The 18,148-nt window shown below is 39.4% G+C and overlaps 1 protein-coding gene and 1 long non-coding RNA gene across 3 annotated transcripts; one reads left to right on the top strand and one right to left on the bottom strand.

The window, feature by feature from the left end:
* Window positions 1-1,603: 1,603 nt before the first annotated feature.
* SRP54 (signal recognition particle 54) lies at window positions 1,604-18,114 on the bottom strand. 2 transcript variants are annotated; one of them, XM_083741448.1, is made up of 16 exons: window positions 17,980-18,114; window positions 12,217-12,326; window positions 11,797-11,888; window positions 10,441-10,525; window positions 8,677-8,781; window positions 7,786-7,852; window positions 7,644-7,701; window positions 6,597-6,747; window positions 5,301-5,449; window positions 4,739-4,839; window positions 4,524-4,610; window positions 4,303-4,376; window positions 4,036-4,144; window positions 3,654-3,824; window positions 2,807-2,902; window positions 1,604-2,057 (listed from the first exon to the last, which is right to left on the bottom strand). In XM_083741448.1, exons 2-16 carry the CDS (start codon window positions 12,292-12,294, stop codon window positions 1,966-1,968), a joined length of 1,515 nt encoding a protein of 504 aa, XP_083597574.1. In that variant the 5' UTR covers window positions 12,295-12,326; window positions 17,980-18,114; the 3' UTR covers window positions 1,604-1,965. The 2 variants fall into 2 exon arrangements, with proteins under 2 accessions (XP_083597574.1, XP_083597573.1); XM_083741447.1 differs by lacking the exon at window positions 17,980-18,114 and adding an exon at window positions 16,412-16,746.
* LOC310846106 lies at window positions 2,004-3,279 on the top strand. Its single transcript, XR_014565129.1, has 2 exons — window positions 2,004-2,118; window positions 3,152-3,279. It is a non-coding gene; the product is annotated as an uncharacterized lncRNA (long non-coding RNA).
* Window positions 18,115-18,148: the final 34 nt, after the last annotated feature.

Consider the following 18,148-nt stretch of genomic DNA (forward strand, 5'->3'; position numbering starts at 1 on the left):
CCAGTAGCACCTTAGAGACCAACTAAGTTTGTTCTGGGTATAAGCTTTCGTGTGCATGCACAATTCTCCAGATACCTAAAAGTAGTATCTGAAAGAGGTATCTGAAGAAGTGTGCATGCACACGAAAGCTTATACAGTGGTACCTTGGGTTAAGTACTTAATTCGTTCCGGAGGTCCGTTCTTAACCTGAAACTGTTCTTAACCTGAAGCACCACTTTAGCTAATGGGGCCTCCCACTGCTGCCACGCCGGCGGGGTGCAATTTCTGTTCTCACCCTGAAGCAAAGTTCTTAACCCGAGGTTAACCTGAAGCAAAGTTCTTAACCTTAAGCGTATGTAACCCGAGGTACCACTGTACCCAGAACAAACTTAGTTGGTCTCTAAGGTGCTACTGGACAATTTTTTAATTTTTTTATTTCGACTGTGTCAGACCAACATGGCAACCTACCTGAATCTACCTCAGAGAGTCGATGTGAGGAGAAAATGGGGAAGAGAGAACCAGGCTGAACTCCTTGGAGGAAAAGGTGGCATATAAAGGTAATGATAAGTATAGAATGTTATGCACTAAATAGCTCAGAGTTCTCAGGGAGCAGGGAAGGAATTACATAGTAGTAAAAAATCAATATAAATTATTTGTGTAATATATGCCTCATCATCCTTCAGACATCTCTTTAAATGTAGAAAAAGGGGGGGGGGCTGTGGGCAGAAGCAAAAATAGCAGAATAGATTCTGATGGGGCTAAGGAAAGTTTTGTGCATCATTAAAAGGACAGAATAGGGGTGGGGTGGGGCAGAATGGGGTGTTTGCAGGCTTTCCCCAATGGGATTCAATTATAAGCGATTTCACCGATGAGTGTGGTGTCTCTGATCGTAACCCCTACGTAAACAGTGTGGTGGTGCCTGGATGATAAAGTAGCTTTCTGAGAAAATAGGCTATTTCATTAGGTACAGGAAATGGCAGTTTTAATGCAACAGTTGCTAAACAGCATTGAGACAGAAAAAGCAGCCTTCTACTGACTCAAACCATTGAACAATTTGCTGCTGCCAGCCCCTCTGCAGAGCCCTTTCGCGGGTTGCTCATCTTCCCCCTGCTGCCAGCCCCTGCCGTTCACAAGGCTCAGGTATGCAGCCACTGGGGCTTGTCCAGTGCTGTGGAGAAGGGAGGAGAGAGTCGGGGGGGGGGGGATGGCTTACCTGAGTAGAATGTGTCCTTTTATTCAAAATGCATCTCTGGGTTATTTGTGAGGCCTGATAAAAATTGTTCTTCATTTTAAATATTGTATTGTTTTTCCTGGGTTTTTTGTGCAATACAAATACTATTTGTGCAGTGTGCATAGGAATTCATTATTACTTTTTTCAAAATATAGTCCAGCCCCCAAGGTGTGAGGGACAGTGAACCGGCCCCCTGCTGAAAAAGTTTGAGGACCCCTGGTCTAAAAGCACAGAATCTCTCCATTGAGAAATATTTGTCCAAAGTAAATATTTCAATCAAGAAAAGCCATCCAAGAACACTTCAGTGCACTCTGATGTTAACACTGGCAATACTTCCCTTACAAGAAGCTTATTTCTGAAGCCCAGTGCAAAGTCACAAAGAAACCCCAACTCTTAAATTTACAACCACTTTATTTTACAGTATATTTGTGACATATTGGTATTAACCAAAGTTCTGAATTGTTTACAAATATAACGGCTGCCATGAGGCAATTAAAAAGTTCCTCTAAATATTAAATTTGTACATGATTTGATTTTTAACTTAATTCTCCATGTAACATCAAAATTAAAACAGAAAAGAACCAATTTAAGCAAAAATATAACCACTTTCTAGAAATAAATCTAGAAACTCTCAGATTGAAGTTTCAAAAGCATCACTTGTTGCATTAACATTCTCCTTCACTGTAAAAAAGAAGATCTCATTCTTTTAGTGATGTTCCAGCAAATGGTTAATCAAGTCAGTTTATTAAGGCTTTTTACATGTTATTGAATCCCATCATGCCTTTCATATTTCCAGCAGCACCTTGTTGAAACTGCCGCATCATTGACTGCAGTCCTGCCATGCCACCTGGAATAAAAGAGGAATATTAAATATGGACACTTCAACATTACAGTTTGGAAGAAGCCTAGTAAGATGGAACATTTATATAAGAACCGGTCAACTGGAATCGAAAGAGTTGCATAATTAGTTCAGTGTGTGTAATGTAACTTTTGGCTAGCATTTAACCAACAGAAGCCCTTTGTGTCATATTGTAAACAGGCGACTTTTCATAGCATGCTGTGATATGTATTGCTCTTCAAAGACAAAAAAGAATGAAGATTCCACAGGGAATACAGCTTGGAAGGGATAAGCTTAGAACAGAACAAAATGTATTAAGCATAGGTGTGTGCTAATGCTGGTAGCACAAGCTCTCATTTAACAGTTGTTAAGTACTTGAGCTCTATTAAAAATGTATGGAAGGCAATAGCTGTCTACTTCTGCTCCAATTTGTTTTAAGAGGAAAAATTCAGTTTCAAACTGTTTGAACCCCACAATATGTCCTTAGCACTGATATCTGGCACCAATATGCTTCTGATAGATATTTTCCATCATTCCTTCTGCAGAGAAACTGAAATTTGGCACTAACAATCGAACTGTCCTTTAGATTTTGAAACATAACCACATAACCATAGGCCTGAAAGTACTTTAGAATTCTTATCAAGACAGTTGCATTCCAAGGCAAGGCAAATATGAGAATTAAAATAGAGTTGTTAAATTACATGGTGTACCTATTTTGTTAGCCTCCTACAGTAAGTGGGGGGGGGGATAAAAATTACCCATATGATGAAGAACTCTGGGATCCATCATCTTTGCCATCTGTTGGTTCAATTTTGCCATCTGGGATGGATTTACGTTCTTTGACATATCACCTCCTTAAAGGGGTGGAAAAACAGGAGGAGGGGAGAGGGAAACGACAAACCCATCAGAAACATTACATGGTGTTTATTCTCTTAGTGTGCTGGCAGTTGTGTATTTTAGAGAAGTGCACAAGAAAAGTCAGTAATCTCACTATTGCTAGAAATCATGCTTATTCACTCTAGAGAACTGGCTTGACTGTCTGGCATTATACAGCACTGTTAAAACTTATTTGATTGTCTATAGATTGCTCCTTTCCCCCACAGTTTGGAACACTTTTAAGTAAAGAACATTGAGCCTCCACAGCATGGAAAAATATGACATTTGAATCCAACACCATATCAGTGAACTGCCCTGTGATCTTCGGCTGCAGGTTGGTATACAAATTTATTAATGAATGAATCATAGTCTCATTAGAAAAGTCTACTTTCTTTTCAGAGATACAATCAAGACCTATTATCTCTACCACAAGTTTCAGCTTCATCTCTTAAACAGGGTCAAACACAATTCTCTGGAGTGATTCCAAGGGAAGTAGAAAAATACTGTTTGTGACTTTTACAGGACATGTCTATGAAAATGATGTTTTAAATCCAAATTTACATACAGCTTCGCTACATGGTGATGCTCATGTAATCTATTTTTAACATGGGAATTCATAAGAACAAAACATTATTTGTTTTTACAATTGGTCCAGAATTGGGGCTTCTAAAGTTATGCAACTGATTAAATTGGAAAACATGAAAGCCATGCAACTGTAATTATTCTCACCTTTGAAAAGTCCTTTTATGCCTCCCATCTTTTTCACCATTTGTGCAAATTTTGTGTACTGTGTCAGGAGTTCTTGAACATCTCTAGTTGAAACACCGGAACCTCTTGCTACTCTTTGGATTCTTCCTGGTTGTTTACTGAAAACTTTGGCCCCATCTGTACTATCAAGTTCTACATTAGAGAAGCCATGGGAAAATAAACAATTTATTGTACACTGTTAAAATGCTGATGAGTCAATTACAGTTTTTTTAGAAGGGCAACCACTCAAAATTCTATAAAAAGTAAAGATTAGGTATAATTCATTTAGGCTTTTATTCAGACAATGTAGTAAGTACACTTCAACACATCGGTCACTCAGTTGCTCAACTGTGGGAAACTTTACCTTGATCATTCATACTGTCCATTATTGTCATCAGTTTCTTTAGCCTTGCCATTGATTCCTGTTCGTTGCCTTTACTCATAAAATCTGTTCCGAAACCTGGGATCATACCCTACAACAGTTATAAGTAAATATTAAATGCCATTTTCAAATATATGTAGCATTTGAGTTCAGACTGAATTTTAATGTTTTAGCGCAGAATTTTCTGAACTCAGGAGAAAAAAGAATCTTATCAGAATGCAAAAGAGAACAAGTTTCAGCCATAGTTACCAAGATTTGACTGAAGGGTCCCATTTTCATGATGTTTTGGAACTGTTCATACATATCTCTTAAAGTAAATTGACCTGAAGTGCAAAAGAAGTGGGAGTCAACGATAAATAGTTACATTTTAAAAAATTAGGTTGCTACACTCAATCATTCCAAAATACACTTATGAATAGGTGTTTTGAGCTGTTACACAGCGTATTAGTAATACTTTTGGCACAGCTTACCATGTTTTAATTTCTCTATGAGTGCCTCATTGTCATCCAATTTCAATTCATTTACTTTATCTATCAGTCCTTCAATATCTCCCATACCTGTAATACAAAAAGGCATCTTCAGGAGCTAAAATAAAAACCATATGAGATTTTTAAATAATCTGAACATACTGAAGAATATATTTTTAAAGAGGTTTTTTTTTGTCCTATCAGCAATTAATACATACCAAGAAGCTTGCTGATGAAGGGTTGTGTTTTAAAAGGTTCAAAGTCATCTATATGTTCTCCAGTACCAATAAAAATGATTGGACTTTTAGTGGCAGCCACTCTGCAATGAAGGACAAAGTCAACTATAAGTCAATTCAACACAGAGCATTCTAGTGTGCAAGATGGATTTTAAATAAAATTTATCATTCTGAATTTGAAAAATGTCATTAAAAATTGTGAGCCAAATCACAGTGGATACAGCATAAACCTACTTAAATTTATTTATGCTTAAAGAATAGGTAAAGTAGCCTCATCACAATACTTAAGTCACTGGATTCTGCTGCTTGAAAAATGGATTCCACATTATTAGAGATAGTTTAGCATAGAGCCAAACATTCACACCCCAATGTAACAAGAGGTGGCAATTACTCTTAATTTCCCCTTGGGGGAAAATAAGGTTCTTCAAAATAATATTACCAAAGCAAAGAATTATCATTACTTTCTGAACAGTTTTACTGTACTCGGCTATTTACAGTCACTGCAGTGCTACTTAGTTCCATAATTAAGTGAAAATATACTTACGCACTGAGTGCCCCACCTCCCTTTGCATGGCCATCCAGTTTTGTTACAATCACAGAAGCAACATCAACTTTATCTTTGAAAGCCTTTGCTTGAGCTTCACAGGCTTGACCAATAGAGGCATCCATCACATAAACAATATTGTCTGGTTGCTGTAAGTATTTACACAAGTAAGAGCAAATAATTAATTTCTCTCTTTCCAACTGCTTTTATATCAGCAAGTATAAAGAAAACAGGAAAGCAGGAAAGTGTTTTACCATTTTTGCATGTTATCAAAGGAGAAGACAAATCATTTGCAGTACTACACAATGCTAATAATTACTTATAACCAATAATTATTCTGATCTTAATTTTAATATGGAGGCCCAGTTTAACATTTCCTAAAATTTTGAACTTTTAAAACTTGGAAGGTTTACAGTGCCCTCAAAAGCTAGTTCAGCATGACTAATAGGATTATTTTGCCATTAAAATCATGCATCTGCAACATATACCAGACTTAGCGGTAATAGTATGCATAAATACAGCCCAGCATCAGTCTATTTTGCTCTGTATTAGATCTGGATCATCAAAGAGAGACCAAGTTGAGGGACTCCATTTTATGACTCCTTCAATTATTATTATTACTATTATTTATTAAATTTGCATGCTGTCCTATATCCGGCCTCAGGGCGGTTCACAGGATAAAATCAAAATATAAAAACACAAAATATTTAATCAAAATAAAAACAAAAACAACCCAATAACCACCCCCAACACATTTTAAAAGGGTATAGGATACCAATCAACCAAAGGCCTGGTTAAAGAGAAACATTTTTGCCTGGCACCTAAAGGTATATAATGAAGGTGCCAGGCAAACCTCCCTGGGGAGAGCATTCTACAGATGGCGAACCACTGCAGAAAAGGCCCATTCTCGTATCACCACCCTCTGGACCTCTCGTGGAGAAGGCACATGAAGAAGGGCCTCAGAAACTGATGTCAAGGTCCAGGTAGGTTCATATGGAAAGAGGCAGTCCTTGAAATATTGTGGTCCTGGCCACTTAAAAGCTTTATAGCTCAAAACCAGCACTTTGAGTTGGGCCCTTCAAAACAGTCCCTGGCCCAAAAAGCAAAAATTGTTCATGATGATTTGCCCTATGTTATGAACAGACCCAAAATTTGCAATACTGTGTACACTTACTAAAGAGTAAGCCCCACTGAATCTAGGGATTCATTTTGATAAGGCAGTACGTACTTCAGGATTTCAGCATGACTAATTTCAGCACGGTTGTCAAAACTAAAGCTATTGTGTACAATACTTACTATGGCATTGGCAACTTGTAACATTTCTTCAAAGAGTGAGTCTTCCTGCTTGTGACGACCACTTGTGTCGACAATTATTATTTCAAAGTTTTCATTCTTAAATTTTTCAACACCTTCTGATGCAATGATCACAGGATCCATTTCTGTGTAACTGTTCCAACAGGAACACACATACTTCAGTTACATGGACAATGTTACCAAGCAGATTTCAACGAGATGGTTCTCTGACAGGAAACACCCCTATCACTGCGTGCAATTAAGGGGAGGGGGAAGAGTTCCTCCTTCCTATAGTCAGCAGGTGTCCCAGCAGCCACAGTGCAAGTATGTAGTTGTCAAGCAGACAGCATAAACTGTTGCTATCAGCAGCCTGCTTGCATGGTGCTGACACAGCCCAACACTTAGTAAGGTAGGGCTTCCTTGGCCCTTCACTGCCTCACTGAAGCAGCTCACTGCTTCCACAAGTGAACTGCTTCACCAACCACTGCTATTCTAGACTATTTCCTATGACACTAAGAGTCTGCAAATTTTCTGTGCACAATCAAATGTTTTCAAACTCATTTCCAAAGCAAGTTATTGACTGGTTTACAATCCCCCCCCAAACACACAAATGCAGACACACTTTAAATTTCAGCCTGTAACAGTAGAGGAAAAGGAACGAGCACATTGGGTGCACTATGAGTGCCAGTGCAATGAACGCAGGCTTGGAAACAAAGTTAGGCTAAGGTCCTGTTACTGAAACCCCAACTGACTTCCTTCTGGATGTAAGACATTGATTCCAAGTTACTAAGCTTCTCTCACAGCCATGAGAAGTACTTTAAAACTCAGAAAGAGTGAAATAGTTAAATTCTAGCTTTACATATATATATATAAATGCCCTCCAGATGTTGTGGCCATCAGCCTCAGCCAACATAGCCAAGGGTCAGGGGTGATGGGAGTTTGAAACAACTTCATCTTGGGGGCAGCACATTGACTAATATTGTTCTTCAAATATCATTTCAGAATCTGATAACATAATTTTTGCAACAGATCTTAGTTAAAGATACATACCTGCCGTAGAATGGAATTCTTGCTTTTGTTGCATTCTGTTTTAACTGGTCAAAAGCACCTGTAGAATTCAGACAGTATTTGTTAGCCATGTAGAATATGCACATCTAGTGAAAATGAAATCGCTGGGGGGAAAGTATTTTACCTGCTCTGTAAGTATCTGCACATATCAAGCATGTCTTCCAGCCTTTCCTCTGGTAGTAGTATGCCAACTGTTAATAAAAAAATCCAAAGATGTAATGATAGTGTCAAGTTTAGTATTAAGAACTCTCAAGAACATTACATCATGTTTTCATTAGTTTTCAGTGCCCAATAGGAAGACCAAAATGGACCTTGTGGCACAAGAGCAATTAACGCTAATCAATATGGTGCATGAGAACAGTAAGGTTCTTTCATTTCAGACTTGCTTACATTTATAAGCTCTTAGGGCAGAATACTGAGCTGCAGAAGATATGGGTTCTGCTGCCTTTATATGACATTTACAGTGAAGTTTTACTGTCATGCAGTGACAGGTGGCTTGGACTATATGCCACTATTTTCAAGTCTTGTCAAGGTATGGCTATGTACAAGATGTAGACTCTATAAAAGGACAACAAAACAGTGTCATTTTATGATCTCCTGCAATGATAGGATTAGAGCCATCCTTGACCAGAGAGGAACACACTAACTAGATGCCACGCCAGTGCTAAGAGACCTTCTTAAATGGTAATAGTCATGCTAGTGGCTGCAAAGAGATGTTGGAAACTGATGAATGTCATGTCTTCCCCTCTTCAAGAAGAAGCTTCCACTGGATCAGCATTCCTTTTGGAAATGAAAGAAGCCTTTCTGTTCATGGACCAGAAAGTCTAGATTCAATCAAAAGTAGTTAAGCTCAAAGTCCCAGAGCTCTATCTGTGGCAAATTTTTTATACAAGAAAGATTTTGCCTCGTAACACCTGAATGCACCCCTAAAATTTAGTTCAGTTTTGTTCATAGTCACAAATGTCTATCTGAAAGCAAACAGTCTATATTAAATATTATGAAGAATGCAAGTTACCTTTGAACATGATGTGGTTTTGCCACTTCCTTGCAGCCCTACAAACATTATGATATTCTGTTTTCCTTTTGTTGGTGTCCAGGCTTTTACTCCAGGATCTACGAGCTATAAAGCAAAAAGTAAACATGTGTGCTACGAAGCAAAGCTTCAGAATCACAGTAACACATAAGATTTTCAGAGTGCAGTTTTGTTTGAAGATTTAATATATTTTTCCAGCATCATGGATGCTTTCTTGGAAATCAAAGTAAAACAATGGTATCCTACATCAGTAAATGGTAACATTGCCCAGTTCTGTGCCACTCAAAACCCCTCCAATTACCTAGCAGTGATACAAACCACTGCCAGTGAACAAGTTTAACAAGACCATCCTTACAGTCATTAAGACAGGGGTGGGTAAACTCTGGTCCAGCACAGGTCCCAATTTCTCCCACCTCACCCCTCCTTCTCCCCATATATGACATCACATGCAGAGATGGTGGAGACACAGCAGGATCAGCTGTAAGACTAACACACCACCAATCCCTGGAGAAAACGGGCTTGAAGTCTTTGAAGCAGTGTTTCTTTGCTAGCATGGTGCACTAATGTCCCTACAATCATCACCCCACTGTGAAGACAGGTGAACAGCACACAAGACAGGTGAACAGCTTTTGCAGTACTCTCAATTGGGGCATTCTAGCTATACAATTGGTATAAAATCAAATTATTCATTTTAACTACACCGTTGCTCCTTTTAGACATCACACTAAATCACAGTTCAAGCTAATCATAGTCTGGAAGTCAACCAATCATAATTTCAACTCCCAAATGTGAAGGCAAGCCACTGATTAGAACCGTTTGTTTTTCCTCCGCACCTGCTAAGCACTGTTGCTTCGGTGCACAATGGACTCCAGAAGCAGAGCAATTGCTGTAACTACAGTTTTGTCAATATAACCACCACACTAAAACTGAGGTAGCACAAACTTTGGTTTGGTATTAATTTGAGCCACTGTCAACTGTATAAAGGGTAGATCTCGCCAATGCTGGCTAACAACCTACTCCACTCAACAGATTATTGCAAACACATGTAACACAATGCTTAAGATTATAGCTTCTGCAGTAGAAAGAAATATGCAAAATGAGTAAGAATAAAATCTGCATTGTAGTATAAAGATGTCCCATAACCATTGTTGTTTTATGTCTGTCAAATGCGGGTGGTGGTTGCTTGTGAGTAACCAGGCAGGACTCCAACCTGTCTTTTACAGGTTTCATTGGTGCAAACTATTTACAGTGCAGAACCAACAAGTTCATGTCCGTCTTAGTCACTTGCAGAATCCGGGAGTGGCCTCTTAGACACCCCAAATCTCCGCCTCCCCTCCTTGCATTTCACCCCTGCGCAGGCTGAGCAATGCTCTCCTCCTTGCCTCTCCTTGCTTGGCTGCCCCCTTCCCTCTCTGCTCCACTGGAGGTGTGGCTTTCCCCACCGCTGGATGAGGAGCTGCTCCTCAGAAGCATTGGAGGCTCTCTGTATTCCCCTGCCCCCCTCCCCTGCTCCGATGGCAGTCCCCTGACAATGTCTTAGCAAGATTGCACATACGTACAACTAGAATGGCAATGGTCACTCAATATTCATGTAGAAATGTGGCAACAACCTTCATATGAGAATGTGAAGTAGAAACAAGGAATGTTTGATCAAAAAAAGAAGGAAACCTTGAGTGCTAGGCTGTATTAAAGCAAGCAACATATGGATTAGAAAAACCAAGTGTACTACTATTTAATATATTTTACCTTAACAAGTTCTTTAAAGACAGCATGTTGAATCATTTTCCTTTTATTTAGGCCAGAAGCCATTTCTTCAAGATCAATAGCAGATCTATAGTTCAAACAGAAAATAAGCAATACAAGATCAAAAGCAATACAACAGAAATGTTATGTTAAAATCAATGGGAATTGCATCCAAGAGCATGTTTAGGAGCATGGAGTTATCAAACTTACTCAAAGACCCCCTCTCCCTACAATTTTCAGTAACAGCTACTCATCATGTGCCCACTCTGCAGGAGGCATGAAGAATGGCAACATAAGAACAGGCCTTTTCAGTGGTAGCTTTTACAGGGAGGCATGCCTGGTGTCATGGTTTATCTATTTTTAGGCATAGGCAAAGACTTTCCTCTTTACTCATTTTCAGGCCTTTTTGACCCTTTTTTGTGGGGTGGGATCTGTAAGACCTATGCTTTATCCATATACTTTAACTGTTTTTAGATTTTCATTATTTGCGTTTGTCTGAACTGGTTTGAATGCATGTCGCTTTGTGAATAACAAATATAATAATAGAACAACAATGTTAATGTTAATCAAGTAAAGATGGACAGATAATCAATATAGTATACTTTTGTGCAAAAACATTTGTGTATTCAGAATAGTGTTTTGCTCATCCACATATAAAACAACTAACACCTTTCATATGTCAGTCATACGTATTCCATGCCCCAAGTAAATTTCATTGCAAGCAGGATCCCAGCTTGCTATTTCAGTTCAGTCTTGGCAGCTTGCCCAGAAGTACATACAGCTACTCATGTCTCCTCCCCTTCCCTCCCAGCAATCAATTTGTTATAGAAGTGCTGTATCTTGCATTATTCTGAAGGTCCTGGATGTTAGGACTACTTATGATAGAGTTACTATAGGCAGAATTCAACAGGCAAACTTCTACTTGTGGAACAAGACTTCTCCCTAGCACCACCTCTGCAGCCATACATTCACATTCTAAATCTGCTCTGGAGGCCCATCACGCCCAACGCTCCAACTCTCTGGAGCAGATTTTGAGGGTGCACTGGGGGGAGGAGAGGATGGAGAAGTATTGTTGCACAAGAGGAAGTCTGTTCCATTTGCATATGGGCAGAGTTGTATAATACCCCATATTTTTACAAGGATTGTACTTCGATTTGTGTGGGGCAGATAAGCTATGTCAGAAGAGCACTTATTGAGACATCAGTTATTCCTCTGAAACTAGAAATTGAACTGATTTAAGTTGGGTATTAATTAAGTAGTATGAAGAAGTCACCCATGGCTCTCTCAAGACTCAAGCAAGCAAAGATAATCACTGCAGAAAATTGTACATCTTTATGTTATCTTGGTTGGATCACTTACTTGACATTTTCTCTCAGTTGTTTCACTAACTTAATGTTGACATCAGCTTCCAGTAATGCTGTACATACTTCTTTTAACATAGCATTTAAAACCTTGTAAGGAGAAAACAAAGACAATTCAGAAAATGTTAACGTCCTGAATTTTGTTAATCCAGTATTTCAAAGTAAATTACATTTGTAGTAGAAAGTTGTCGTTCAACCATTCCAACAATACAAATTAAGTCTCAGTTAATTAGTTGCCACAGCTGCCACACAGTATGTTTTAAGCAGCTCTCACATGTTTCATGATATAGTATGTACAAATTTAACCTTATTACTTTAAGCTTGGGCCATTTTCTTCCAAAGCCAAATTTGATTGTGAAGAGATAATTCTTACCTTCTAGTTAACTATCATCATTACACATATGGAAATGCTACGTACCTCTTCATTGATAATTGTAGCATTGCTCAGAGAGCGCAATGCTGAGGTTATTTTTCTCCCAAGATCTGCTAAAACCATTTTGGCAACTTCAAAGACAACTCAAATATGATCTGTAAAAGAAACATTAAAATATCAATGACATATTGTCCCTCGTGAGAACTAAACTTTCAGTATTATGAACATTAAAATATTTTTAGAAGTAGCACATGAAGATTTTTTAAAAGATGTGGTACAAAAGAACAAAGCTAATCAACAAGGTACTGAGATAGAAATATGCTCTGAAAATTGTTCCTACTAATATATTTTGATTTTTTCATAGTCAGAGTTAACATGTTGAATAATTACAGCCATCATATTTTGCATGTTAAATTATGCAAATATTTAATGCTTCAATGTTTATATAAAATTTATAGCTGCAAAGAAAGATAAGTTCTGCTGAGTTTCCTAAGCTTCCTTTTGTCAAAAGATAAACCTTCCATAATCACCAGATCAAGAACATTTAGACTGCAAACCTATACACACTTGCAAGTCCCACTGTAAGTCCCACTGAAATCAATTAGGCTGAATTCTGAATATACATGGATGGGACTGTAGCGCACATTTGAAATGCATTTAACTTTCTCGAACATTTTCTAACTATTTTTTTTTCAATGTCAACTAGTATTCTTTAAAAAAACAGATTATTCTGCAAGGATCCAAAGGCTGTGATCATATTCAAGTGGGATTTGTATATTTCCTTTCAACAGCAGGCCCCCACCTGCACTGCATAAAGATCAGACTACTCTGTGAGCTTCCTCTATTTCAAAAGTGGTTTGCAGCATTAGGAAATGCTATTGCAGAAACATACCTAAAGCCTTTGTGGGCACACAGGAATAAATGCAGTTCTTTGGACCCCAACTCAAGCTGCGTTGTGCCTCAGCTAAAAGACTATATTCATTTCCGAGAACAGGTAATGTGAGAGGAATCAAATCTTAAGGAAACAACGAAAGGTATCTAGGGTACTCTGCTTTACTAGATAAATGATGGCCTATGGATACAAGCTGTGAGAAAGGTAATAGCATATTTTCCTATGGGAATGAAGAATGCTTAAACAAGTTCTGGATTATGCATGAAGTATTCAAATCTACTACTGGCAAAGCCCAATGTTACAGCTATATCAATTTTCAAGAGTAAAGGAATCATAAGTTAACACAACCCACAAATTAACCTGAGCAATCAAATTACTCATGCCAAAGAACGTAAGTGCTTGCTGGATCGGGCCAATTCCCCATCTGGTCCAGCATCCTGTTCCCACAGTAGCCAAACAGTTGCTTGTGGAAAATCCATAAATGAGCACTCTCCCTTCCTGCAGTTTCCAGCAACTGGTATTCAGAAGCATTATTGTTTCCATCAAGGCTAGTAGCAACTGATACCCTTATATTTCATGAATTTCTCTCATTCTCCTTTAAGGCCATCCAAGTTGGTCCTCACTTCCTCATGTGAGAGTAAGTTCCATAGATTAACTATGTGCTACATGAGGCCGTAATTTCTTTTACCTGTCCTGAATCTTCCAATATTCAGCTTCCTTGAATGTCAACAAGTTCTAGTATCTGAGAGGCAGAAAAACTTGTTTCTATCCATTTTCTCTAGCTGATGCATCATTTTATAAACTATCATGTCACCTCTTGCCTGCCTTTTCTCTAAACCAAAAAGTCTCATGTACCGCAGCCTTTCTTCGTAGGGGAGTTGCTCCACCCTCTTGTTTTTGTTTCAAAACTTTTCCAGTTCTACAATATCCATTTTGAAGTGAGGCAAGCAGAACTGTACGCAGTGTTTCAAATGTGATCACACCAAATATTTGTATATGTATAATTATCCCTGGTGTGGAATTTGCCATTTTCACAGCTGCCACACATTAGGTCAACGTCTTCATTCTGTATTACCTTAATTATCTGCATATTTTGTCACAAGTAAGTCTTGCTATATTGAGTTAAGAGTTACTCCCAAGTTATTGTGTATGGAATAGTAGCCAAAGGTAAGCTTCTTTGTTTTGGACTGTCTAATTAAAGGCTAAACATCATGCTTCAAATGGCAGACATTAGCAGAGATAATGGGAAACATTTCATAACCTAAAACAAACTCATCAAATTAGGTTTACTGCAACTGTATCTTACTTTAACTGATTTCTTTTATGTATAAAAATAGATACAAATTTGATTCAATTTTAGTTGCTTAATTAAAAATATATCACAGCAATGTCGGGGTTTTTTAACCATTTGAATTAAGCAATATTTTGGTGTGGTTTTTAAAGTCTTTTCAATAACATTTATTATGAAAAATCAAAGAAACTAGTCTATGCTAACTGTATAACCAGAAAACATAAAAACTGGCTGGGATTGGTAACCAGCCTTTGTTTACAGAGTTTTGCTAGATAAGCCAAAAACTGTGGCCTTAGTCCGGCTGTGCATTTGTGGTGCCTCCAGACCCACTGGCCTCAAAACAGGCAAGGAAGCTCCTGCCATCCTCCTTTGTAGGAAAGAGTATAACAAGCTTCAGCAACCAAGGAGCCAAACCACACTTTCCTTTTAATCTTGGCACTAGGGAGGGGACAGGGAGCACAAGTTCACCAGAGAGTAGAAATGGACTCCACAAAAATGTTAAAAAAACCAGTAAGACTTGCAATTCCTCAATAGTTCAGAACAGTATTTGTAAGAGTCCCTTATCACCAGCAGCAGAAATTGAAACTGAAAGGTAAAAAAATGTGCAACCTTACCTCTAGTGCAGATCATCTTAATTTGTTCAACTCATGAGGGAAACATATGGTTAAACTGGCAAAATATGTCAGTGCAGAAGGAAACAAAGCTCCCAGTTCATCTCTACTTTTACCTCCAGGTAGTTAGTTCAGCACCTACCCACTATACCTTCTAGTGAAAAGAACCAGCAACAACCTCCATGGGTCACAATAATTCTTTATGACTTAGTTCCCTTGCTGACTGACACCTCCTGATACCTGCAAATGTGATATCTAATTGTGGTGTCCCACTTACACAATGGATGTCTGCTTGTGAAAATGGGACTTATTCTCCACCCCACCTGCAGCTTGCCCCAGAGCTCACTCTGTGTGTGGAGGGAGGGCTGGATATGGAGGGAGGAAAATTCTGTTGCACCTGCTGGCACCACACTGGAGCTCCCAAAAAGGTACTAAAGATGGGGTTGTTACTTTTAGTAGGTAAGTATTAGCATACTATTGCAAACGAAAGGAGCTTAAGTGTTCCCAGAATAGAGGAGACCTGGAACTATTTACAGTACTATTTTCTTGGTCTACAACCTTAAAAACACTTAGTAGAAAGTATGTTCCAACTAACTTAGAGGGGCGTAATTATAAGCAACCTCATTTACAACTGCACTACCAGTGGCTAAACTTTTTATTTTCACTGTAAACAGATTGCTTTTATTATGTCTTGTGAGCTGCCTTGGAGTCACGGATGTGATAGAAAATTTGAAGTGTTTTAAATAATCTACACACATACAGGATTTTTTAAGTTGAACTAGCCATTGATTTCACAGGTAACAAAAAAACTGAAACTATAGCTCAAAAACTTTAACAGCTGATCAAATACAAAAGACAACTCGGGGCCACTTCACATATAACATTTCTCAAGATGGTTTAAACCTATATAAAAGAAAAGCTGCATTTCACAAGTTATATATTTTTAAAAGGTCACTGGGAAGCCACTGCACACACAAATTTCCCAACTGAATACTTTTGGTTAAAAAAATGAGTATTTGTGTTGTACTTTGCACTTTCACGGAGGTTTTTTTTTAATGTGGTCCTTTGAACTATGTCGTTGTTAATATGAATGGAGGCTCAGAATCTGTTTTGAATGTAATAGCACAGCCCTACATCGCGCGGAATGAGAAATAACGAGCATATGGGATTACATACGGAGAAAAGCTTCGAGATTATACAGCAAGGCCGCTGACGGCTTAAGCAACAACTGTCTCGCCCGATTCAGACTGAGGAATTTTGGCCTCGCCGCAAAAGCAAGTTTCACCTCACCAAGTCACCACCCGGCGATCTCCTCCCAAGCCAAGCTGCCCACAGCCCTGAAGTTTGGAGAGATCCAGGGCAACAGCTGGGCAGAACCCAGAAAGGGGCGCCAAGTTTTTATTCGCACCCAAGCGCTGCAGCCACCCGCCCCATCACAAGACTCACCCAGAACAGCGGCTTCCCCCCTCCTTTTGCCTCTAAAGCGGCGGCGGCGGCCTGGCCCGGCCCGGCCCCGCGACGAGAGCCGCGCGACAGGAAGCCCTCACGAAGCCGTTAACTCAGGCCCAGCACCGGTAACGAGCACCGTCCCCTCCAGTCTCCACCAGCATAACCGGGAAGAATGTCACGTCACCACTACACGGAGCTTGCAAAGTTAACAGCCTCTCTCACAAAAAAGGGGGGGAAACACCCCGCGCGCACTTCCGCTTCCGGGGCATTTATAAGACCCCGCCCACTGTGAGTCCGGGTATTGAAAAGTATTGAAACCATGCGTGCGCCAGTGAGTACAGAGGTGGAGTGAGGGTACCGCACGTCTTTAGGGCGCAGGCGGGGTTGGAGAGGTTTCCTTTCGATTTAGAGCAATTGTCCAGCAGGGGTTTTAGACTTCTAAACTGTTTTAGGATTTTGTTTTGTTTGTTTTAAAGCAAGGTTGAAAATTTGTCTTAGTTTTACTGTTTTGTCTTTGATAAACCGCTTTAGAGTTTTGTTTTTTACGATCCAGCGGTGATATGCTTTATGAAATAAATAAGCAGAAAGGAAATGGTATGTTGACCTCTTAAGTGTGAGAACGAAAGCGGTTTGCCCCATCAGATGTTGATGTGCGACATCTGGCTTTAATCTTTATGAATGAACTATGAGGATTTTAATTTTATTTGCGAACCACCTATAATATGCTTAAGGGTCGCTTCTTTGTTGAAAAATCAAGCGTCTAGCTATCAGAAAAGCGAGTGTAAGCTAACTGCAAAAATTCCCTATAAGGAATTGCTTGTGAATATATTATAAACCTGCTTTTGGAAACTCGGCGCTTCTGTCAGTTCACGGTCTAATCCTGTCCCCACACTTAAGAAGCAACATTTCACCTACTTAAGTGATCTGGTTTGGCACGCTAGTAAATAAAGACTAAAAATAAGCATTTACTTAAAGGAAAAGGGGGCGGGGCGGCAAACGATCATGTTGGATAAAAAACAATAAATGTATTGTGTCCAGTGGGTATTTTTAAAAGGACGTACTTAAACTTGTCCTTCCTGAGTTAGCCATCTATGGATAGTAGGGCATGGCAGATTAATAAACCAGTTCTTTGATATGCTGCTACCGACAATAGTTGGCATCCGTTTCGCTCGGGAAACGATGGAAGAGTGGCCCCCTCTCAAAACGTTGAACCAAAGGACGTTTATAACTTAAGCAAGGTGACTAGATTTTTTTTGGGGGGGGGGTGAGAAATGTGGATCCTTTATTGTAAAGCTTTTTTAAACAGAGCATTATTGTTATTTCTATGAAAGGGAGCCTATTTAACGCGGTGTTGGCGTATGCTCATTTTAATTAACTTTGTATTTTCATGCTTTTGCCACGCATGATTGGGGGGGATGTTTCTGCTAACTGCACGTGCGAACCAGAAACCGTTGGCGGGGTGGGGGCGGGGACCCACCGCGCGTTCCTGTTGGATACCGTACCAGAAAACCTTTAGAAAGCGGCCCCTTTGCCAACAAGGGGCGTCGGGCGTCACCATTACGCACCGTAAGGGGCGGGGCTCTGTTAAGCCGTGTCTGTCATAGCGCCTCGGCGTATCTCTCGGCGAGAGCGATACCTCATTTTCTCCCAGGGCTGGTGAGCATAGCGACTGCTCCGCGCATGCGTCCAACAAGGTTGGGTTTTTTTTTACATAAATGGATTCAGCCGCCGAAC

The sequence above is a fragment of the Podarcis gaigeae genome, assembly GCF_964106915.1.
Source record: "Podarcis gaigeae genome assembly, chromosome: 1".
NCBI classification, from domain to species: domain Eukaryota; kingdom Metazoa; phylum Chordata; class Lepidosauria; order Squamata; family Lacertidae; genus Podarcis; species Podarcis gaigeae.